The sequence below is a fragment of the Lepidochelys kempii genome, chromosome 16, assembly GCF_965140265.1.
Source record: "Lepidochelys kempii isolate rLepKem1 chromosome 16, rLepKem1.hap2, whole genome shotgun sequence".
In the NCBI taxonomy this organism is placed as follows: Eukaryota; Metazoa; Chordata; order Testudines; family Cheloniidae; genus Lepidochelys; species Lepidochelys kempii.
The window spans coordinates 17566812-17585296 of record NC_133271.1 but is presented as its reverse complement, the minus strand read 5'-3'; the positions used below and the strand labels follow the sequence as shown (position 1 = coordinate 17585296).

At 44.4% G+C, this 18485-nt stretch overlaps 2 protein-coding genes across 9 annotated transcripts in view; one reads left to right on the top strand and one right to left on the bottom strand.

The window, feature by feature from the left end:
* The window catches only part of USP20 (ubiquitin specific peptidase 20), a 110711-nt gene extending 102244 nt beyond the window's left edge, over positions 1 to 8467 (bottom strand). For 2 of the 8 annotated variants that reach the window (XM_073313769.1, XM_073313775.1), the window contains exons 1-2: positions 8360 to 8467; positions 1450 to 1501 (exon numbers count right to left, since the gene is read on the bottom strand). The gene's annotated coding sequence lies outside the window, so the exon portion shown is untranslated. Of the gene's footprint in view, positions 1 to 180; positions 249 to 1199; positions 1409 to 1449; positions 1502 to 2433; positions 2688 to 8359 lie in introns of those variants that run through there. The other 6 variants (XM_073313767.1, XM_073313774.1, XM_073313768.1 and 3 more) reach the window with 4 other exon arrangements.
* A 98-nt stretch (positions 8468 to 8565) lies between these two features.
* Positions 8566 to 18373, top strand: C16H9orf78 (chromosome 16 C9orf78 homolog). Its single transcript, XM_073313812.1, has 9 exons — positions 8566 to 8743; positions 11662 to 11721; positions 13197 to 13248; positions 13517 to 13587; positions 13802 to 13879; positions 14342 to 14539; positions 15090 to 15226; positions 16232 to 16330; positions 16991 to 18373. The coding sequence occupies exons 1-9, from the start codon at positions 8661 to 8663 to the stop codon at positions 17080 to 17082; spliced, it is 870 nt and encodes a 289-aa protein (XP_073169913.1). The 5' UTR covers positions 8566 to 8660; the 3' UTR covers positions 17083 to 18373.
* Positions 18374 to 18485: the final 112 nt, after the last annotated feature.

Sequence of the window (18485 nt, the reverse complement as noted above, 5' to 3'; positions counted from 1 at the left end):
CTTCCGTTGATCTAGCAGTGTCCACACTAGGGCTTAGGTCGACTTAATTACATCGTACATACAGGTTCTCTCTCTGCTGTTGCTTGAGAAAATAGGAATTCAATAATAAAAACATTTCTTAAAGCCGCCCTTTTATTTATCAAAGTTCATACATTTTGTTTTAAAGTGAAAGGAAATAACCTTAGAGCAAGTCCTCCCCAGTCTGTCTCCTTCCCAACAAGCACTGCAGAACAACAGCATGAACATGTCAGAACAATTCCACAGTAACTCTGACCTACAAAAAGATGACAATTGCTGCCAAAACGGGTGGCTTTCCTACTCAACAACATATTTCTCTCCTTTTGCTAAAACAAATTACATGCACCTACACCAAAGCTAGACAGTTGCAAATATTTTTGCAGAAGTTAAACATTTAGTACACAACATACTATGTAAACATGAGTATTAATAGTAATAAATACTTAGTGCTTTCCATCTGCAAAATAATTTACAAACGTTTGCTAGTTAATCCTCCCCCTTCCCTCCATAAGATAAATACATACAATATTATCTGCATTTTATACAGGGGGAAATTGGGCCAGAAAATTAAGTGACTTGCCCAGCGTAACACAGAGAGACAATGTCAGAGATGGAATCAGAACTCAGAAATTCCTGGTCCCAGTCCCATGTTCAGAACACATCTCACATTAGAAACCCTGACGGTACTACTTGCCTTATTGAAGGACAATCAAAGGAAGCAAAATTTTTCATGTTCATTTATTATTTGAGGTAATTAAAAATGATGTGCCCACACATTTAGTTTTAGGATTGCAAAATTATCATCTTTAAGCATTTGCCATTTAGACCCTCCAAAAATCCAACTCTTCAAATACAACAGGCCCAGAAAACCATTTCCCTCTTCCAGCAGCACTGTAGTTGTTAATAGTAAGCTACCATTTGCAATCATAATAAAAGTTAAATGTGATCCTGTCCACTACTAGAGAAAAGACTGAATCAACAGATGGTAAGATACAAGAAAACAGCCCAACTAATTCTAATATACTAGCCCAATACCAGCAAGGTCCCTTTTTCAACAATTATTCTGCAATAATTAACAAAGGACAAATACTTAGAATCAGGTGTTCACTGTTGCTTAGGGGAAGACATAAATTCCTTAAATTCTGCTAAATAAGCCAAACTGCTGCCTTGGCAACACTTACCAATATTTTAAGGACCAGGGGATAATAGAGTATCAGCACTGCAGCTCAAACGAAGCAGTGGGTTTCCCTTCTTAGGAGGAACAGAAGGCATTACGCATCATTTTTCCAACAGCTAATGCTGCATCATCCCCTTTCTGCACAGGCTGAGTCTCTGAGCTTTCTACTTCTGTGTCGCCCCTCCCACCTACTGATCAGGAATATATAATAAACAAGGTTCTTAAAATACTCTTTTAAGATAAATGCCAGTTACCTTGCCAAGGGACTCAGCTCACAGCAAAGATCACAGTGATGAGTGTCAAGACCTTAAAGACAAGCAATGCAATCAATATTTGGGGGTACCTGCATTTTGCGGGAACCCTACATATACTAGAAATTATCAAGCCATCTCAGTTCCCTCATCTGCAAACTTGGGAACTTTCAGTAACTAAGGAAACCCCAGGGCCTGCACTATTCACATGCTAAGTCAGTAACCACACAGGGATCCATACTTTTATTTTGGGGAGGGAGAGCTGTTTTGTCAGCACCCTCTTCCAGAGCACCCCCTGGACTCTTCCCTATTTGCTAACACTGTGCAGCACCCCATCCCAATGTGAAGATCAAATGTACAGAAACAATCCCACGGATCCTCATTAAAATCCTGCCTTAACCTCCACATCTAGCTGATAAAACCCTGCTGATCCCACTCCCTCCCTGGCCCCAAGTGATGACAAGCACCAAAATCCCCACACCCCAAATACTAAAACTCTCCTACATCCCCCCAGTGGGAAGCACCCTTGATACACCAGGGATCCACCACTGCGCTGTGCACCCCAAGGCTCCACACACTTCACGCAGGGCCCCCACAAAGCTAGAGCCAGCCCGTTGGGGTCCCATAGGCAATGGAAGGCCAATCCTGGCCCCACTGACACAAGGAATCTCCCCTCTTCCCAGGGTGGGACGTGTCAAGTCTTTGGCACCCCAAGTTAGTGGTAGGGTGCATGGGGGAGCATGACACAGCCGCCTTCCCCAGGCACCCCGCGGCCCGTCTGGAGCCGCTGCTCCGGGGAGCCGGACAGGGACCCCCTTCCTGCCCCGCCCCCATGGCCTCTGGAACGCGGGGCGAGGCGCCCCGCTCTCGGCGTGCCTGACTAGGAAAGGCCGGTGCTTCGGCCCCCGAGGTAGGCCTAACCCGCCTACTCCTCCCGGGAAGGGGGCTCGGGACCCCAGCGCCGGGCGGGGCGGCGAGGCCGGTTACCTGCTGTCGGAGGAGGAGAAGCCAGCGGCCGGACGCTGCAGCAGGCAACTCCGGCAGGATGGGAGGGGAGGGGCCGGGCCGGGCCGGGCCGGGGGAGGAGGGGATGGGGGCCGGGCTGAGCCCGGAGGGAGAGGGGGCGGCAGCAGGCCCGGCCAGACGGGCTGGGCTAGAGGGGACCCCTCTGTCCTCCGTCACCTTCCCCCCGGGATCTCCAGGGAGCCGCTTTGCTAGGAGTGGGAGGGGGCTCCCCAAATGCAGGAGTCCCCCTGCGGACAGAACCCCGGGATGATCCTTGGCCCAACAGCACTGGGCCGCTGGCCGTGGGTACTCGGCTACCTCAAAAGAGGGGCGACCCTAGGAAAGCCTGGACAGGTGCCAACCCTGCTCTGGATGCTGGGCTGATGAACATCTGGGAAGCTCCTGACTCACAGGATCCCCCTGACCCTGGGCGGCTTTGAGCCACACAGGGCAGGGGATTCTCCATTTGGTGTGAAAGGGGGAGGAGGATTATTAGAGTGGGGTGGTCTGGAGAGGAAACTGGGCTGGAGTGGTCCAGAAAGGTGGCAGAGACTATCCCAGGCTAGTCCCGGTTAGGGAGGGGTTCCGATAAAGAGGGGTCATAGGGATATGCTGACATGCGCTCACCATGGGGAATTAGAACCCAGGACATTGTCACCGAAACACCACAGCTCACCTCTCCTGCATAGGGTTAAGGAGCCGGCCAGGAGAGGGGACAGAAACACTGAACAGGTCCAGGTGAGGAGAGTGGTACACACATAGCAAAGAGCTAGTAAATACAGATGCCACATATTGCATGCTTACATACCATGTACAGAATGCAGTCGTAAAGAACATACACAGAACAAGAACCCTGAATGTCTGTTTTGCATGAAATCACCCCCACCCCCACCAAAAAAAAGTTTCTTGAGCTATTCAAGCCAATTCATTATACCAGGCTGATCAGACAAAAGACAGAGACATTGAAGCAGCGAAGGGGTTACTAGCAGCTAGTATAAGTGAGAGGAAATACCATGAAAAGAATAAGGAATGGTCATTATCCATAGGGACAGGTCAGTATCCATAGGGACTAGTGAAAGCACATTGTTTTACAAGAACAGGTTATCATCAAACCATCTAACTCTACCCTAGAAGATAAAGTGCAGAATACTTGGGAACCCATGAAGTTATGGCACATTCAGCAACCAGATGACAGCTCACAGTATAGATTTTTTTTTTCCCCTGGAAAGGTTTATTCCAAAGCAAATATTCCAGTTTCTTCCCCTGTCTGGGTGTATCTACACAGACCGCAGAAGCAACACTCCCAGGCCAGGTTGACAGACTTGGGCTCATGCTACTGCACTAAAAATAGCTGTGTAGACTATGCATCCCATGAAGTGAGCTGTAGCTCACAAAAGCTTCTGCTCAAATAAATGGGTTAGTCTCTAAAGTGCCACAAGTCCTCCTGTTCTTTTTGCGGATACAGACTAACATGGCTGCTACTCTGAAACCTGTGTAGGTGGCTCAGGCTGGAGCTGTGGGTCTAAATACCACCCGCATCCTTAGGATTCAGAGCCCAAGCTCCAGCCTGAGCCACAACTTCAAAGCACTGTCTACACAGCTATTTTTAGAATCCTAGCTCCGCAACCCAAGTCTGTTGACCTGGGCTGGGAGGCTCACTGCCGTGGGCTGTGTAGACTTAGCCCCGTGTCCTTTACACCTGTGATACAGCATCTAAAACAAAGTGGCCCAAATTAGGGCTCTAGATGCTACTGTAATCCAAATAACAATAAGAATAGATTACTTGCTCTTCGTTTCTTGCAAAGGAAGAAGAATGCATGCTGCATATCAATGCCCTGGTACAGAATGCAAGTACAGCATTTCTGCAGTTTGGCTCCAACTTCTCACAAGGCTGCAGAGTTTTTCCAGGACTTGGCAGCCCTTCAGGCAATGACTCTTTGTCCTTGCATAGTCCTTAGTTTACTCTTCCTCCTTCAGGGCTGTTCTCCTGTGGTAAAAACTGCATTCTATCACAGGTATAAAAGGACACAGATAGAGAAAGAACCCTGTATATTTTTTATGCATTAAACCATCCGGGAGAAGGAAATCGGTTTCTTGAGCTGTCACTTTGCAATGGCTGAATACTATTAACGTTATCAAAATTAACCAGGCCGGCTCTTACACAACATTTTAATTCACAGAATGAGCCATACACACTCATGGGGTCCTCGTTACCAACTGGATACATCTAATATTGCAAGTTTATTGCGTAGGTCCAGAGGAAGTTACCTCAATACCAGATCTTGTAACAAAATGTTTGCAAGGGTCCACTCGTATGTATTTCATTACAGGATCAGGGTACAATTGCATCAAAGTAGTTTCTATACATCTATACCGGAAACAGAAATGTTTCAGCCAACCAGCAGCCAGACAAGACAACTAGTTAACTGAGTCTCCCATCCAGTGGCTGAATGTGCAGCTTGCAACATCATTGCCCCTGAAAAATCAAATGCCAAGGCAGTAGTTCTACTACACAAGCCAAAAGGGAAGAAGGAGCTGTCCTAAACTAGATAGTTACCATCTTTCAAGGGGTATTAAATGAGGAATATTTTTAAAATACATGATCCTGCTTTCTTACGGCCAATTCACCAAGAAGCCAGCAACATGATGTACACATTTTTTCTTTCTTTAGCTGAAGTTTGAGACTGTAGCCCAAAGTACCTTCTAGGATGGGCACCAACGACATCCAACTTCATAGCCTCCCAGCACTTAGGGTGAAATGCTGATCCCACTGAAATCAGTGACAAAGCTTCTTTGGCTTCAGTGAGATCAGAATTTGGCCCTTACTGAATTTAGAGCACTCAGGCACAAGGGAAAATATAAGGAGTACTTGTGGCACCTTAGAGACTAACCAATTTATTTGAGCATGAGCTTTCGTGAGCTACAGCTCACTTCATCAGATGTTTACCGTGGAAACTGCAGCAGACTTTATATACACACAAAGAAAAGGAGTACTTGTGGCACCTTAGAGACTAACCAATTTATTTGAGCATGAGCTTTCGTGAGCTACAGCAAGTGAGCTGTAGCTCACGAAAGCTCATGCTCAAATAAATTGGTTAGTCTCTAAGGTGCCACAAGTACTCCTTTTCTTTGTGTGTATATAAAGTCTGCTGCAGTTTCCACGGTAAACATCTGATGAAGTGAGCTGTAGCTCACGAAAGCTCATGCTCAAATAAATTGGTTAGTCTCTAAGGTGCCACAAGTACTCCTTTTCTTTTTGCGAATACAGACTAACACGGCTGTTCCTCTGAAAGGGAAAATATGTTTAAAATAATGGAGTGATTTGGTAATACTTTGCACTGAGCAGCCCTCATTTGATGGGATTAACACACAAAGGAAGATGACCTTGCACTTGTATAGATCTTTCATCTAGGGATCTCAAATCTTTTAGTGATAGCTCCTGCATGTGTTGCATTCCCATTTTACAAATGATGAAACAGCCACAGAAAGACTCACTGCCAGGATCATCCAGTGGAAGAGCTAGGAATAGAACTCAGGAGCCAAGACTCCCAGTTCAGTACTCTAATAGCCCCACCACACTTCTTAACAGCCAGGAGGTACCCATGGGAAATATTTTGCAACCTGGGAAGAAGCCTTGAAAGTTACAATCATGCCAAACATGGCAGCAATCTCTTCAAGATACCCCTGGTGGGTTTTAACTTGCTTAGTAAAAGGAGGAGTGGAGCTTGGATAGTCAGCATTAAAAACCATGTGACTTGGAAATGCCCCACTAGCTCATTAGTCTAAGAGAAGTTGTTGGTAATTCTCTCTCCTTTTTCTGGGAGGTGAAATTTAAATTATAAAAGATAAGAAGAATCAAAACAGTGAGAGACAGAAAAGACCTATTAAGTGAGCTAGCGTCTCTCTCCCTGCCAATGCAGGATTGTTCCCAACAGTGCATTCTCTATTGTTGTGTCCAGGTCTAGTTTTAAATGCCCCAAGTGATGGTACTTTAATCACTTTTCTGGAGAGACTATGGGCTTGGCTACACTTGCAAGTTAGAGCGCATTAAAGCAGCCCCAGGCACCCTAACTCACGACCCGTCCACACTAGCAAAGCACTTAGAGCGCCTGGACTCTGCAGCTAGACCGCTCCTGGTAATCCACCTCCACAAGAAGCATAACGCATGCTGCACCTCGGCTGAAATGCCCCAGCGTCAGTGTGAACGCGGTGTTGCATTACTGAGCTCTGATCGGCCTCCGGAAACGTCCCATAATCCCCTTAAGTCAAGTGGCCACTCGTCATTGTTTTGGAATCGGCTGCAGGAATGCAGATATGCCCTTTCAAAGCTTCGTTTCTGACATCCGACTGCTTATCTGCTCTGGGACAAAGCAACCATTAGTGTGGAATGTTGCTTGCTGTGAGTGTGTGAGAGAGAGAGGTGGGGGGAAAGGGGGTATGCTGCTGTCTAAACTTACAAGACAGCATGCTGACATGCTCTCCGCCCCCCAAAATCCACTCTCTCTCACCCCACATACACACAACACACTCCCTGTCACACTCCATCCCACCCCATCTGAAAAGCACGTTGCAGCCACTTGCATCCTGGGATAGCTACCACAATGAACTGCTCTCTGTGGCGTTGCAAGAGCTGCTAATGTGGCCACATCAGTGCGCTTGAATCTGACAGTGTGGACACATTGCAGCGCTTTCCCTACTGTGCTCTCCGAGGGCAAGTTTAACTCCCAGCGCTCTACATCTGCAAGTGTAGCCATGCCCTATGACAGGATAATAGGAATTTGAACCTCTTTTTAAACCCAGGTAAAAATAAGTCCACTTTTTAGTATAATTTTATTCTAGTCTATCTTTTGATAAATGTCATAAAATTTAATTTTCATAGGATTACAGTAAAAATGCTAAAAAATGTTTTTCTTAATTTAAAAAAAATTAAAATAATTCAACTCACCCAAATAAAATCTGACAGGAGACAGTATGTTGAGATGGTCATTTACCAATTTACCAGGATGGTTCAGGATCACTGCCCCAATCCTGCAATGTTATCCACACAGGCAGCCCCTTACACCTGTGCAGACCCCATTGCAGAATAAGGGCCCATATCCAGAAAAAATTCCTGATGATGAGAGCTATCAGTTTGTGAAATAAACTCCCCATTGAATGAGTAAAACCCCCATTGCTTGGGACACAGAACATTAGGCAGACCAAAAACATTAAATATATACTGGAGGAAACCCTAGACTAGCTGTGAGGAATCAGCCAAGTGATATAATGAGAGTTTACTCTTCTTCTTCCTAAATTATCAAATGTAACTGATCTCTTCCCAAAATACAAGATGCAACAGATTCCTCCCAAAAGCATCAACTATATCCACCCCCCCATCGCTAATGGATATGAATCATTACTAACATATACCTAATGTAATCAATCCTTTCCTGAAGCACCAAAACCCCTTCCTAAAATATCAAATACAACACATTCTCCCTAGCAATAAAGCAACTCATCCCTTACTAAAATATAGACTGCAGATGACCCCCCCTTCCTAAAACGTATCATGCAACTGAATCCTTGCCAAAAACCTGTCCGTATATTATAGCCCTTTCCCATACCTTGCAAATGGACAAGAGAGGCAAAGGGTAAGCTCTCTGAGACAGGGACCACATACTACTTTGTGTTTGTCAAGCACAACGAGATCTTGATCTTAGTTGGTCCCTAGGCACTACTGTACTATATATATATATACACACACACAGTATACGTTTTACATATATATATATAATGTAGTTGATTCCTTCCTAGAATTAGAGAATGCAGCTGATCACATCCCTTCCTATAATAGCTGACTGAATTCCTCCAGAAGCAAGAGATGCAGCTGATCCGAGCCTGTTTGCCAACCATGAACTCCTGTTCCTACCTCCATCCCAGGCTGCTGGCCGGGAAATTCCTCCTCCTCCCTCTGGGCAATGGACGCCCCCGGCTTTGCTCTCTCTGTTTCTCCCTTGCTGTGCACACCCAGCTGGCCCAGCCCTGTAATAGCCACGCCCCCTTGCCCAGCCACCTCCCTCGGGAGCGAGCTCCGCGCAGCCCCGCCCCCCCGTCCTGGAGTGAAGGCAGAGCGCGTGAGCGCAGCGCGACGCTGTGACGCCATCACCGAGCGCCGGAAGCGGGGCTGGGCTGCTGTCAAGGGAGCCTGGGGCCCGCTCGGGTTGGCGACGATGCCGTCGGGGAAGGTTTTCCGCCGGCGGAGAGCGGACTCCGAGGAAGAGGAGGAGGATGAGCAGGTCACCGAGGAGGTCAGGTGGGTGGGCGACCCCCCCCCCCGAGGGAGCCCGGGCCCTGGTCCCGTGGAGCAGCGTGGAACAAGGCCGTGTTGTGCCCAGTTCTCACAGGGCTGCGTGGCGCAGGATCCTTCTTCGCTCTCCGCCTTTCCAGGCTGCTGCGCCCCTTTCAGGAGTCTGATTTGTCCTGTGCGCCCGCAAGGTTCACCGCCCTGTCAGACGACTTGCTGACAAATACAGAGGTGAAATACAGCAGTGTCGCAGCCACGCGAGTACGGAAACATGGCTGACTTTCTCATTGTTCCCATGTAACTTATACAGTAAATTGATTGGAATACAAATATCGTCCTTGCGTGTCCGTGTACTGCATCCCTAGAGCAGTATAAACAAGTCAGTGCCTGTCTGAAATTTTAGTTTGTACTGACTTCACTAGTGCTTTTTATGTAGCCTGTTGTAACACTGGGCAAATCTCTAGATCCGTTGATGTACCCCCTGGAAGATCTCTGCGTACCTCCAAAGGTACACGTACCCCTGGTTGAGAACCACAGTTCTAGGCCAATGATACTCAGACCTCCGTGGTTCAGGAGCAAAATTAGCAATCAACATTACCCAGAAGAACCACAGTAGTGTGAATTCACTGTTTATATATATATGTGTGTGTGTGGTGGTCTCACAGCAAACTGACTGGCCAGTTATTATTTTATCAACTACAGTTGATTAACAACACAGCAAAATTGGTTAATAATTAAATCACTCAGTGTTTCACTATCATGTCCTGCAAAGAGTCACAGGAGACACATTAAAGAGCCACTTGCAGCTCATGAGCCTCAGTCTGAGTATCACTGCTCTAGACCCGTGATTGTCCCTCAAAACCCTACTTGTGGGATTGACTTAAAAAATGAAGAGGAAGCTGGAAAATTCAGGGTGAATGGCAACCCTCTGTGGGCCCACTGTGACCCCTTATTATTTTGTGTGTGACATAGGCACTGTGCTATTCAACACTGTTGAAGCAGTTGCCATGCATCAGCTTGATTGTGGCAGTGTTTCTGGGGTTGGGTGAAGCGACCCCTGAATGGTTCTTATGTCTATGTGCTACATTCACAAAGTGCTTTGGGATCCTTCGTGATTTAAGTTGTTATAAATCGAAGTTATTTGTTATGACTGAAGATGGAAAAACAATTGCTCAGTCAGCGTGTGTGCAAATTTAAGGCCCATTCTCGCATTCCTTGTTTGCCCGAAAATTCGACAAAGTCAGTGGATATTTTGAGTGCACAAGAACTGCAGGATCAGCCCTTTGGATGTTAAACAAGATGGGAGCTGGCACCTTGTTTTCTCATGTCTGTAGTGCCTTGATTTTCAAAAGTGCCAAGCACCGAGCAGCTCCTAGTGAAGTCATTGGGAGTTATGGGGTGCTTGACATGTTGAAAATCAGACTGTTTGTTTAATCCCTAAATATAGATTTAGGGGACTAATTTTAGACACCCAGTTTTGAAAATCTTGGCCACTTGATTAGGCAGCATGGATAGAGTGGATTTATTGATCTCTGAATATATTGCAAACACTAACGTGTTTTAGGAGGGAACATCTATCCGCAAAAGAAAATTTACATGCAGAATCCACTGATGTTGATGGGAGACTAAGAAACAGGATCATGCTCCCATTGACAGCAGTGGCAAAACCGCCATTCATTTCAGTTGCAGAACTGGATTGGTATGACAGTGTTGCAAATAAATAATCAAAGTAAAAGTATTACCTGTGCTGTTTACCATTAATCTTGTAATCTCACCTTTAAATTGTTTACTTAAAAGGAAAATTCATTGCTATCCATGGACTCCCACAGGCCCTCCCCTCCCAGTTCCTTCTGTTTGCCTATCACCAGCCTCCTCTCTGTCCTTTCAGTTTACTTGTTTACAACTCCTGTCATTTGAAATCCACCAACTTCATTGACTTGCCATCTTACTTTCAGATCTCCACATTCTAATCATATGTTTTATCCCTTGACTACTCTTTTGAGTTTCTCTCTCTCTGCTCTTATTTTAATTTAACTCTGGAAATTATTTTAAGATACATTTTTTCATGGCAGGTATTATAAGCAATTTGTATTGTGTAATGAAATTTCTAAATGTTAGAAGAAATTCAGAATGTCTATAACTCTAAATATTCACACTTACTATTTACATGAATATTAAGATTTTCTTCTCTTTGTCACTGAAGCATCAATATATCTTAATTATAGCTCAGTTATATAATGTTCACCTGACCATAGTGCTTGCTACATATAGCCTAGGTAGGGTATTTCACAAGTTCACTGCCGCTTTTATGAAAATGCCTTACCTAAAATATCTTCTTAGATAGCATTAACTATTGACAGAAAGTAGTGACAGATAATGCATCTGATTCAAGGACTCCCTTGTTTTGTTGTGAGACAATCGTGGCTGGACATCTTAACAAATTGAAGTTGGGCTGGTTGCCCAAGGCAACATTTTTGCCCCATTGGATAGGGAGACTTGGATTTGGGAGCCATCTTTGCTGAAGGAGCTTGTACAGAAGTGGCGTGTTCAGAGAGATGATGTAAGGTTCTCCCTGTTGGTTCGTGAAGTAGAACATGAAAGTTGTCTGATATTATCAAAAAGAGTGAGATCTGCTTAGAAAACCTGCTTGAAGATGTCAGTGAAAAGTCTGCCCTGAAAGTTGAGTGATGGGTGCAGAAAATGCCTGCCTTTTTTTCTTTTTTAATTAAGACTGTCTTAATAAACTAAAAAGAAAAGGAGTACTTGTGGCACCTTAGAGACTAACCAATTTATTTGCTCACGAAAGCTTATGCTCAAATAAATTGGTTAGTCTCTAAGGTGCCACAAGTACTCCTTTTCTTTTTGCGAATACAGACTAACATGGCTGTTACTCTGAAACGTTAATAAACTAAATGTTTGTTCTTCAGATTAAAACTTGAGGAAGCAAAAGAAGTTCAGAGTCTCAGAAGACGGCCCAATGGGGTGAGGTATGTGATACAGTAAAAGAGGCAAGTTTGTGTTTCATTTGAGGGGCCATGTTCCTGCCTTCCCTTGCGCCTTCAGTCAGAAATGGTAATATGTCACAGTGGCAACAAGAATCTGACCTGTGGGAGGAGCAGGTACATTAAAAATGTGAAGACAGATAAGAGGAGATATTGGGGATAGGTGCAGCTATTTTTAACAGACTTTATTGTGGAGCACTTGTTCCCAGCATGCCTACAACCTAAACATAAGAATAAGGGTCATACTGTACAATGAATATGTCTTACATTGCTAATTAACCGTATCACCCACATAGACAGTTTTTTTTAATCTCCCAGAGTTGTACCATTTTCGGGGGTGGGGGTAGGACTCAGTATCTTACACACCACGTTGTAGTATATAGTTATAAATTGAGACCCATAAAACAAGTCTCTCCTGTTGTTAATTTCATTTTCTCCCTTTAAGCTTTTTGATGGAAAGAAGTGTTGTGTAGTGGCTAGTGTTACGAATTATACCTGATAGGTCACGCACAGGAACTGCTGCGAATTATACCTGATAGGTCGCGCACAGGAATTGCTGCGAATTATACCCGATAGGTCACGCACAGTTCAAGTCTAGGCTGAGGCACATGAACAAAGTCCACAACTGCAGAGTTCCCAAAGATACTAAGTTTATTACACTCGAGTGTAGTGCCCCCCTGCTAATCAGGAGGGGACCCCGAATGCAGGTTATACAAAGGTTATATACCTTTTAGCAAAGCATGTTTTAGCAGAGCATGTTGCCCTCGTGCATCAGAAACGTTAGCCAATAGACAAACCCTTCCCTTATCTACCACCTATCCCTGCTAGGTATATTCCCCGTGCTAGACCATTACTTCAGCTACATTACATGGTCCTAAAGCAATGCATCAGTAGCCTTTCTTATCAGTATGGGAGGCTCACATCAAGGCCGGGAGCCAGGGAGTTAGGAACAGACAAAGAACAGAAACCCGGAGTTGAGACAGGCTGGAAACAAGGGGGAGATTTTTCACAGGAATGCAGTATCTAAGGAACACTCCTCTTGGTGCATGATGTGCTTGCTTTTAGACAATGGTGGGCCCCAAACCAAAATGGAGTCACATATGCTAACTTTTCCTTAACACTAGAAAAGGAGACTGAGAGTCAGGGTTCGTTCTGTACAGAGAGTTCTGTTCCTAACTCTGATGAGGACTTGCTGCATGACCTGGGGTAAGCGATCTCTGCCTCAGTTTCCCCATTTGTAAAATGGAGATAATCATTCCATAGCGCATAAGGGTGATGTGAGGATTAATTATTTAGTATTAGCAAAGCACTTTGAGATCCTCAGGTAGAAGGTGTTAGAGAAGGGCAAAGAAGAATTATATTCTTTTTAATAAATTACCTTGCATGGTAGTCATCACCGACAGTGTTGTGGACTCATTCTCTATGCGTTTAACTTGCCTATTTTGTGTGTGTTTTGCTAGTGCTGCAGCCCTGCTTGTTGGGGAAAAATTGCAAGAGGAGACAACATTGGTGGTAAGTTCTGAATGTTTTCATTACTTCACTATTGGTTCATATTGGTGTTATAGGATCTGCTCAGTCCAATAGATCTCTTTGAAAGTCTGGTTCTAGGAAATGACTTGCTTTAATAAAAGGCAGGTTACGTTGCAGCCTCTTACTATAGAAAAATCATAGGCATTTTTGCCCAGGTGATGGAAGTGTAGGGTTTTCAAGAAAGTGAACCTGAAGATGGCATAAACCTAGGCAGCAGCTTCCTGCTTTCTAACTATTTTTTGTTTTGTAGGATGATCCCTTTAAGATAAAGACTGGTGGGATGGTGGACATGAAGAAGCTGAAAGAACGCGGCAAGGACAGGTGGGTGTGCGGGAGGCTTAGTCCTGAAAAACACTCCCTTGAACGTTACTGAGTCTGGAGCAGTTAACAGCACCAAGGCGGCTTTCATTATTGAAGAACGCAGGCAAAATGTTCCAGGCTTTGTGTTGTTTTGAAGGCTTTATTTAATGCAGTCTGTCTGGTCGCTTACACCTTAGGCTGTCAAATTCTTTAAAAGAATGTTTGTTCTGTTTAGGATTAACGAAGAGGAGGACCTCAATCTGGGAACCTCTTTCTCAGCAGAAACCAACAGGCGGGATGAGGACGCTGACATGTACGTGTTTGTTTGGTTATAGTTCATATGCTCTGATTCATGAGGCTGGATTGGGTGTCCTAGGCCTCCTTTTTCTGAAAACCAAGAGTTTTTAGAATAGCTTCCAAGTTTACACTGAAACTTCTGCTTGATCTTTCACCTTCTGGAAACCAATGTGTCTTGTGGTTAGAGCCTAGACTTGCTGGCCAGCCAGGTGGTCTGCTGGCACTGTGAGCTATTGGCAACCTGCTCCGTGGGTTGGTAAAGAGCTTGCTTGTTGCAGGGAGGATTTGATTAGTTTCTTGAACAAAATAGCAGATCTCGTGCTTCTCAGTGCCCCCCTGCTGGCTGAGTGACATCAGAGAAATCATTCATTCCTCCCTCCTACCTGCTGGGATAGTGACCAAGCTGTGGTCGGTGGTATTAGAGGGATGTGTAAGAAATAGAACTTAATGCCAGCTGTCCTCTTGTGCTGCTGTTCAGGATGAAGTACATTGAGACAGAGCTGAAGAAGAGGAAGGGGATTGTAGAAAATGAGGAGCAGAAGGTGAAGCTGAAGAATGCTGAGGACTGTCTGTACGAGCTGCCTGAGAGCATCCGTGTCTCTTCAGCCAAGAAGACCGAAGAGATGCTGTCCAATCAGATGCTGAGTGGCATTCCTGAAGTGGATCTGGGAATAGAGTAAGCGGTTCACTGTTCAATTATTTATAGTTTGAATTAACCTGGTGATCCCCGCAGGTCATGGCTGAGGCAAGCTGATTGATAGGGTAACTTATACTGCCACTTCCTGTGCTCTTAGGGGAGTGACAGTCTCTTTGTTCTGTGTTTGTACTGCACCAAGCATAGTGGGGTCCTGGTCAATGGCTAAGGCTCTTAAGCACTGCGGTAATACTCAGAATAATAGAGGAGCTCATTCCCCAGGTCCGTGATGCAGCATCTTCCAGTAATATTGGCTCACACCAAACACTAACACAGGGTGAGCTGTTGAGGGATGTGAGGTTCCTCTTCATCCTTGGGATGGAGCACTCATCTTTACAGCATTGCCAGTTCTCTGATAAACAGATTGCAAATCAAAGATAACAGCAACTGCTGCCACACCCACATAAAACTGTCCATCCACTAACTAATAGATAAAACAGCTCTATTGTGTGTTTTGGTACTTGGGGACCCAGGCTTCTTTCTACCTGCAGCGTATTAAACAAGTCTCTTCCTCATTTGTTTTTCTCTTCAGCGCAAAAATAAAAAACATAATCTTTACTGAGGACGCCAAGGCAAGGCTGCTGGCAGAGCAGCAAAACAAAAAGAAAGACAGTGAAACCTCTTTTGTTCCCACAAACATGGCTGTGAACTACGTCCAGCACAACAGATGTGAGTATCATGGACACATGGAAATGTAGGACTGGAAGGGACCTTCATAGGTCATCTAGTCCAGCCCCTGCACTGAAACAGGACCAAGTATACCTGGACCATCCCTAACATGTGTTTGTCTAACTGTGTAGCTCTCCAGTCCCAGATATGGGCGGCTACTCTACTAATTAGAGGCAATAAGGTGTGGAATTAAGTCTGATGCAAGCAGAGTTTATTAATTCACATGGTCAACCTCAAGCACTGTTTGACTTTCTCCTTCTGGGGCTCCCACACGGACAACATCTGAGCTAGCAAATCTTTCCCTTCCCCCAGCAAGACTGAAGGTAGGGCACATTACTCATACTTTCCATTCGTGAACTCCCAGTTGACTGGGGCCCATAAATGACACCTTGGATGTATGATGGAAAATCCTGACCATTCTGTAGTTACAAAGTCTGTCTTACTGGACTAGAGAGAGCACTCTGGGATGCTAGAACAGATCAGGTTTCAGGTGAGACAGAATTGCTGAACAAGAGAAGAGAGTTCATTTTGGAGACTGCCTCTCATACAGGACAGGGAAGAAAGGCAACCTCCTAATGTCTCTAACCACGTCCAGACAGGTGCCTTCAGATTAATATTCATGGGACTCAAAAGCAATGGAGAGTCTCAGGACCATGACGAAGCAGTAGCTAGGTCAGATGCACAGGTGGAAAGAAACCAGAAAAAAAAATCCCCTGAACTGCTGAAAGTTTTAGTGTCCCATAACTTTGCTTTCATTCAATATCCAGAGCTACAGGCTGATCATAGTGATTGTTCCTGGCTTCCATTTGTGTTTCTGCTAAAGTTTAATCGCAACGGATGAGAGATGTGATAAACAATCCACCAGGAATGTACTTAATCCTGCCTCAGTGTGGGGAGATGGACTAGGTAACCTCTTGAGATCCCTTCTAGCTGTATATTTCTGTGATTCTACATCTAAACAATGCTATTCTCTAAAATCACCATTTGGTGTGTCTCTTCTTCCAGTCTATCATGAGGAGCTGAGTGCACCAGTGAGGAGGAATAAAGAAGAACCAAAAGCCCGTCCACTGAGAGTGGGGGATACGGAGAAGCCAGAACCCGAGCGTGAGTACTAAACACAAAGCCTGGCCAGCTTGTTGTAGGTATCAAGTCTTCCTTATCCAAGATCCATGAACAGATATGACCTTCTCCTCTAGCCCTCTAAGGCATGGTGTCCTGAGCTGGTGGGAAGGTCTTGTGTTGTAGAGTGGTTTGCCTTTGATCTTCAAAGGAAAGGTGATGCCTATGCCATTCTTGATGTCCTCCCTGCTAGATGAGTCATGAAGCAACCTGGATGGAAAATGTCCCTCCTGCTATCTCCCATCATAGGTGAAGGGTCAGGATTACATGTAGAAAATGACCCATTCACACTTTAGCTCTCCATCCCATGCTTGGCTGTACACCATTGCTATCAGTCTCTGCTCAGCTGAGGCCCAAGGCTGGAGTGATGGTGGATGTTGAAGGTCAGGATTTTAAGTGCATTGTGCAGACCTGTTTTGGATGCGGGGGATGTGAGAGAAGGATTTGGACTAATAAAGAATCAAGTCTGAAGAACATTGGCATTGTTGAAGGCCCAAGTGTAGAATAGCAGGGGTGCTGCAGGCCAGGTGGTTTAAAGGGCATTAGACTAACTCTTTAGGAGGTGAAGGAGGAGGATGCTTCCCTGCACTATCCTCTTTATTAATTCAAGAATAGAAATAAGGTATGTCTGTCTCTCCTTCCAAGGGTCCCCTCCGAATCGCAAGCGCCCACCCAATGAGAAAGCAACAGATGACTACCACTATGAGAAATTCAAGAAGATGAACAGACGATACTGAACTCTGCTCAGTAGAATAGTATGGACTGAACATTTTGCTGGAGCTTTTAAGTGCAAGATACTGTGTAAATAACTCCTGAAGAGGGCGGGATCACTTCCTACAGATTTTAGTATTACCCACAAGATTTTTCTCACAGTAAACCTGTAGTGAGTTAGTGGGCACAGTGATTGTGAAATCTCCCTTCCCTGTGGTGACTTGTATATACTGATTTTGTTATAAAACTTTTTCTTCTGTAAATATGTTGGCTTCCTGTTTGGCATTTATTTTAGCGTAAAGTCAACCTTGTTCATAGATCTTTTCACCTTAAAAAAAAAAACTTTAAAGACAAAAATGTTTTCAGCTTGTAAACATGTAGTGAAGCTTTAAAGCTGGTTTGCAAGATGGAGGTTCCAAAGCAACTTCATAAAAAGGCACTTCTTGTAAAAAGGCATACAGTCTGTGAGTCTGAGATAATACAGGAATTTGTTCAGCACACAGCAGTATTCAATTTCTCTCCAAGTTAGAGTCGGTGCCATGTAAGATCCTGAACGTGTGCTACTCTGCAGGGATTGCAGTGTGACAGGATTTCTTCTCTTCGGCATAGGGAAATACAACAGTTACTGTAGGTGCCTGAACAGTGAAGGTGTTTTGAGATTTTTAAATGGTGCCCATTGTGTTTGTATCTTTTCCTCGCTATGGATTTATTTCCATAGCAATGAGGGTTTTTTCATTTTATTTCAGTCGCCAAGAATGAGAAAATCATTAGATTGTAACTATTTTGAGAGTGAGAGGCATCTCATTTCCAATATTTGAGGCCTTTCGAGATAGGGATGATGTAGGATTTTGTATCAGAAAGCCAAACAAATTGGAAGCAAACACCAGCTGTATATTTCCAGAAACTCTGTAAAATAAATTAAAATTAAGTTGAGAAATGGAGTTTGAACTTTTAAAAAATAAATAAAACTTGTCATCAGTGGGATTCTGTTATTTCAGTAATGTGCACACTAGATTCATCCCGTGCTGCTTGTAATGAAGTCCTGGATGTACTTAAACAAATATTAGTCTAAAAATTTCTAAATTTGTGTGAAATTGACTAAATTATCAAATCAGAACAAGTAGCAGCAGCAGCTGTTGTGAGAGTTGGGATCATGAGCCAGCTCACATCCAGTGCTTTAGTAACCCATTGTAGCCAACATTGTTGGATGCATTCATGAATTATCTGTATCAACAAATTTATTTGAGCATAAGCTTTCATGAGCTACAGCTCACTTCATCGGATGCATTCCACTCAAATAAATTTGTTAGTCTCTAAGGTGTCACAAGTACTCCTTTTCTTTTTGCGAATACAGACTAACACGGCTGCTACTCTGAAACCTATCTGTAACAAGTCCACTAAAATTTTTAGAGTGAAATATACAACAGTG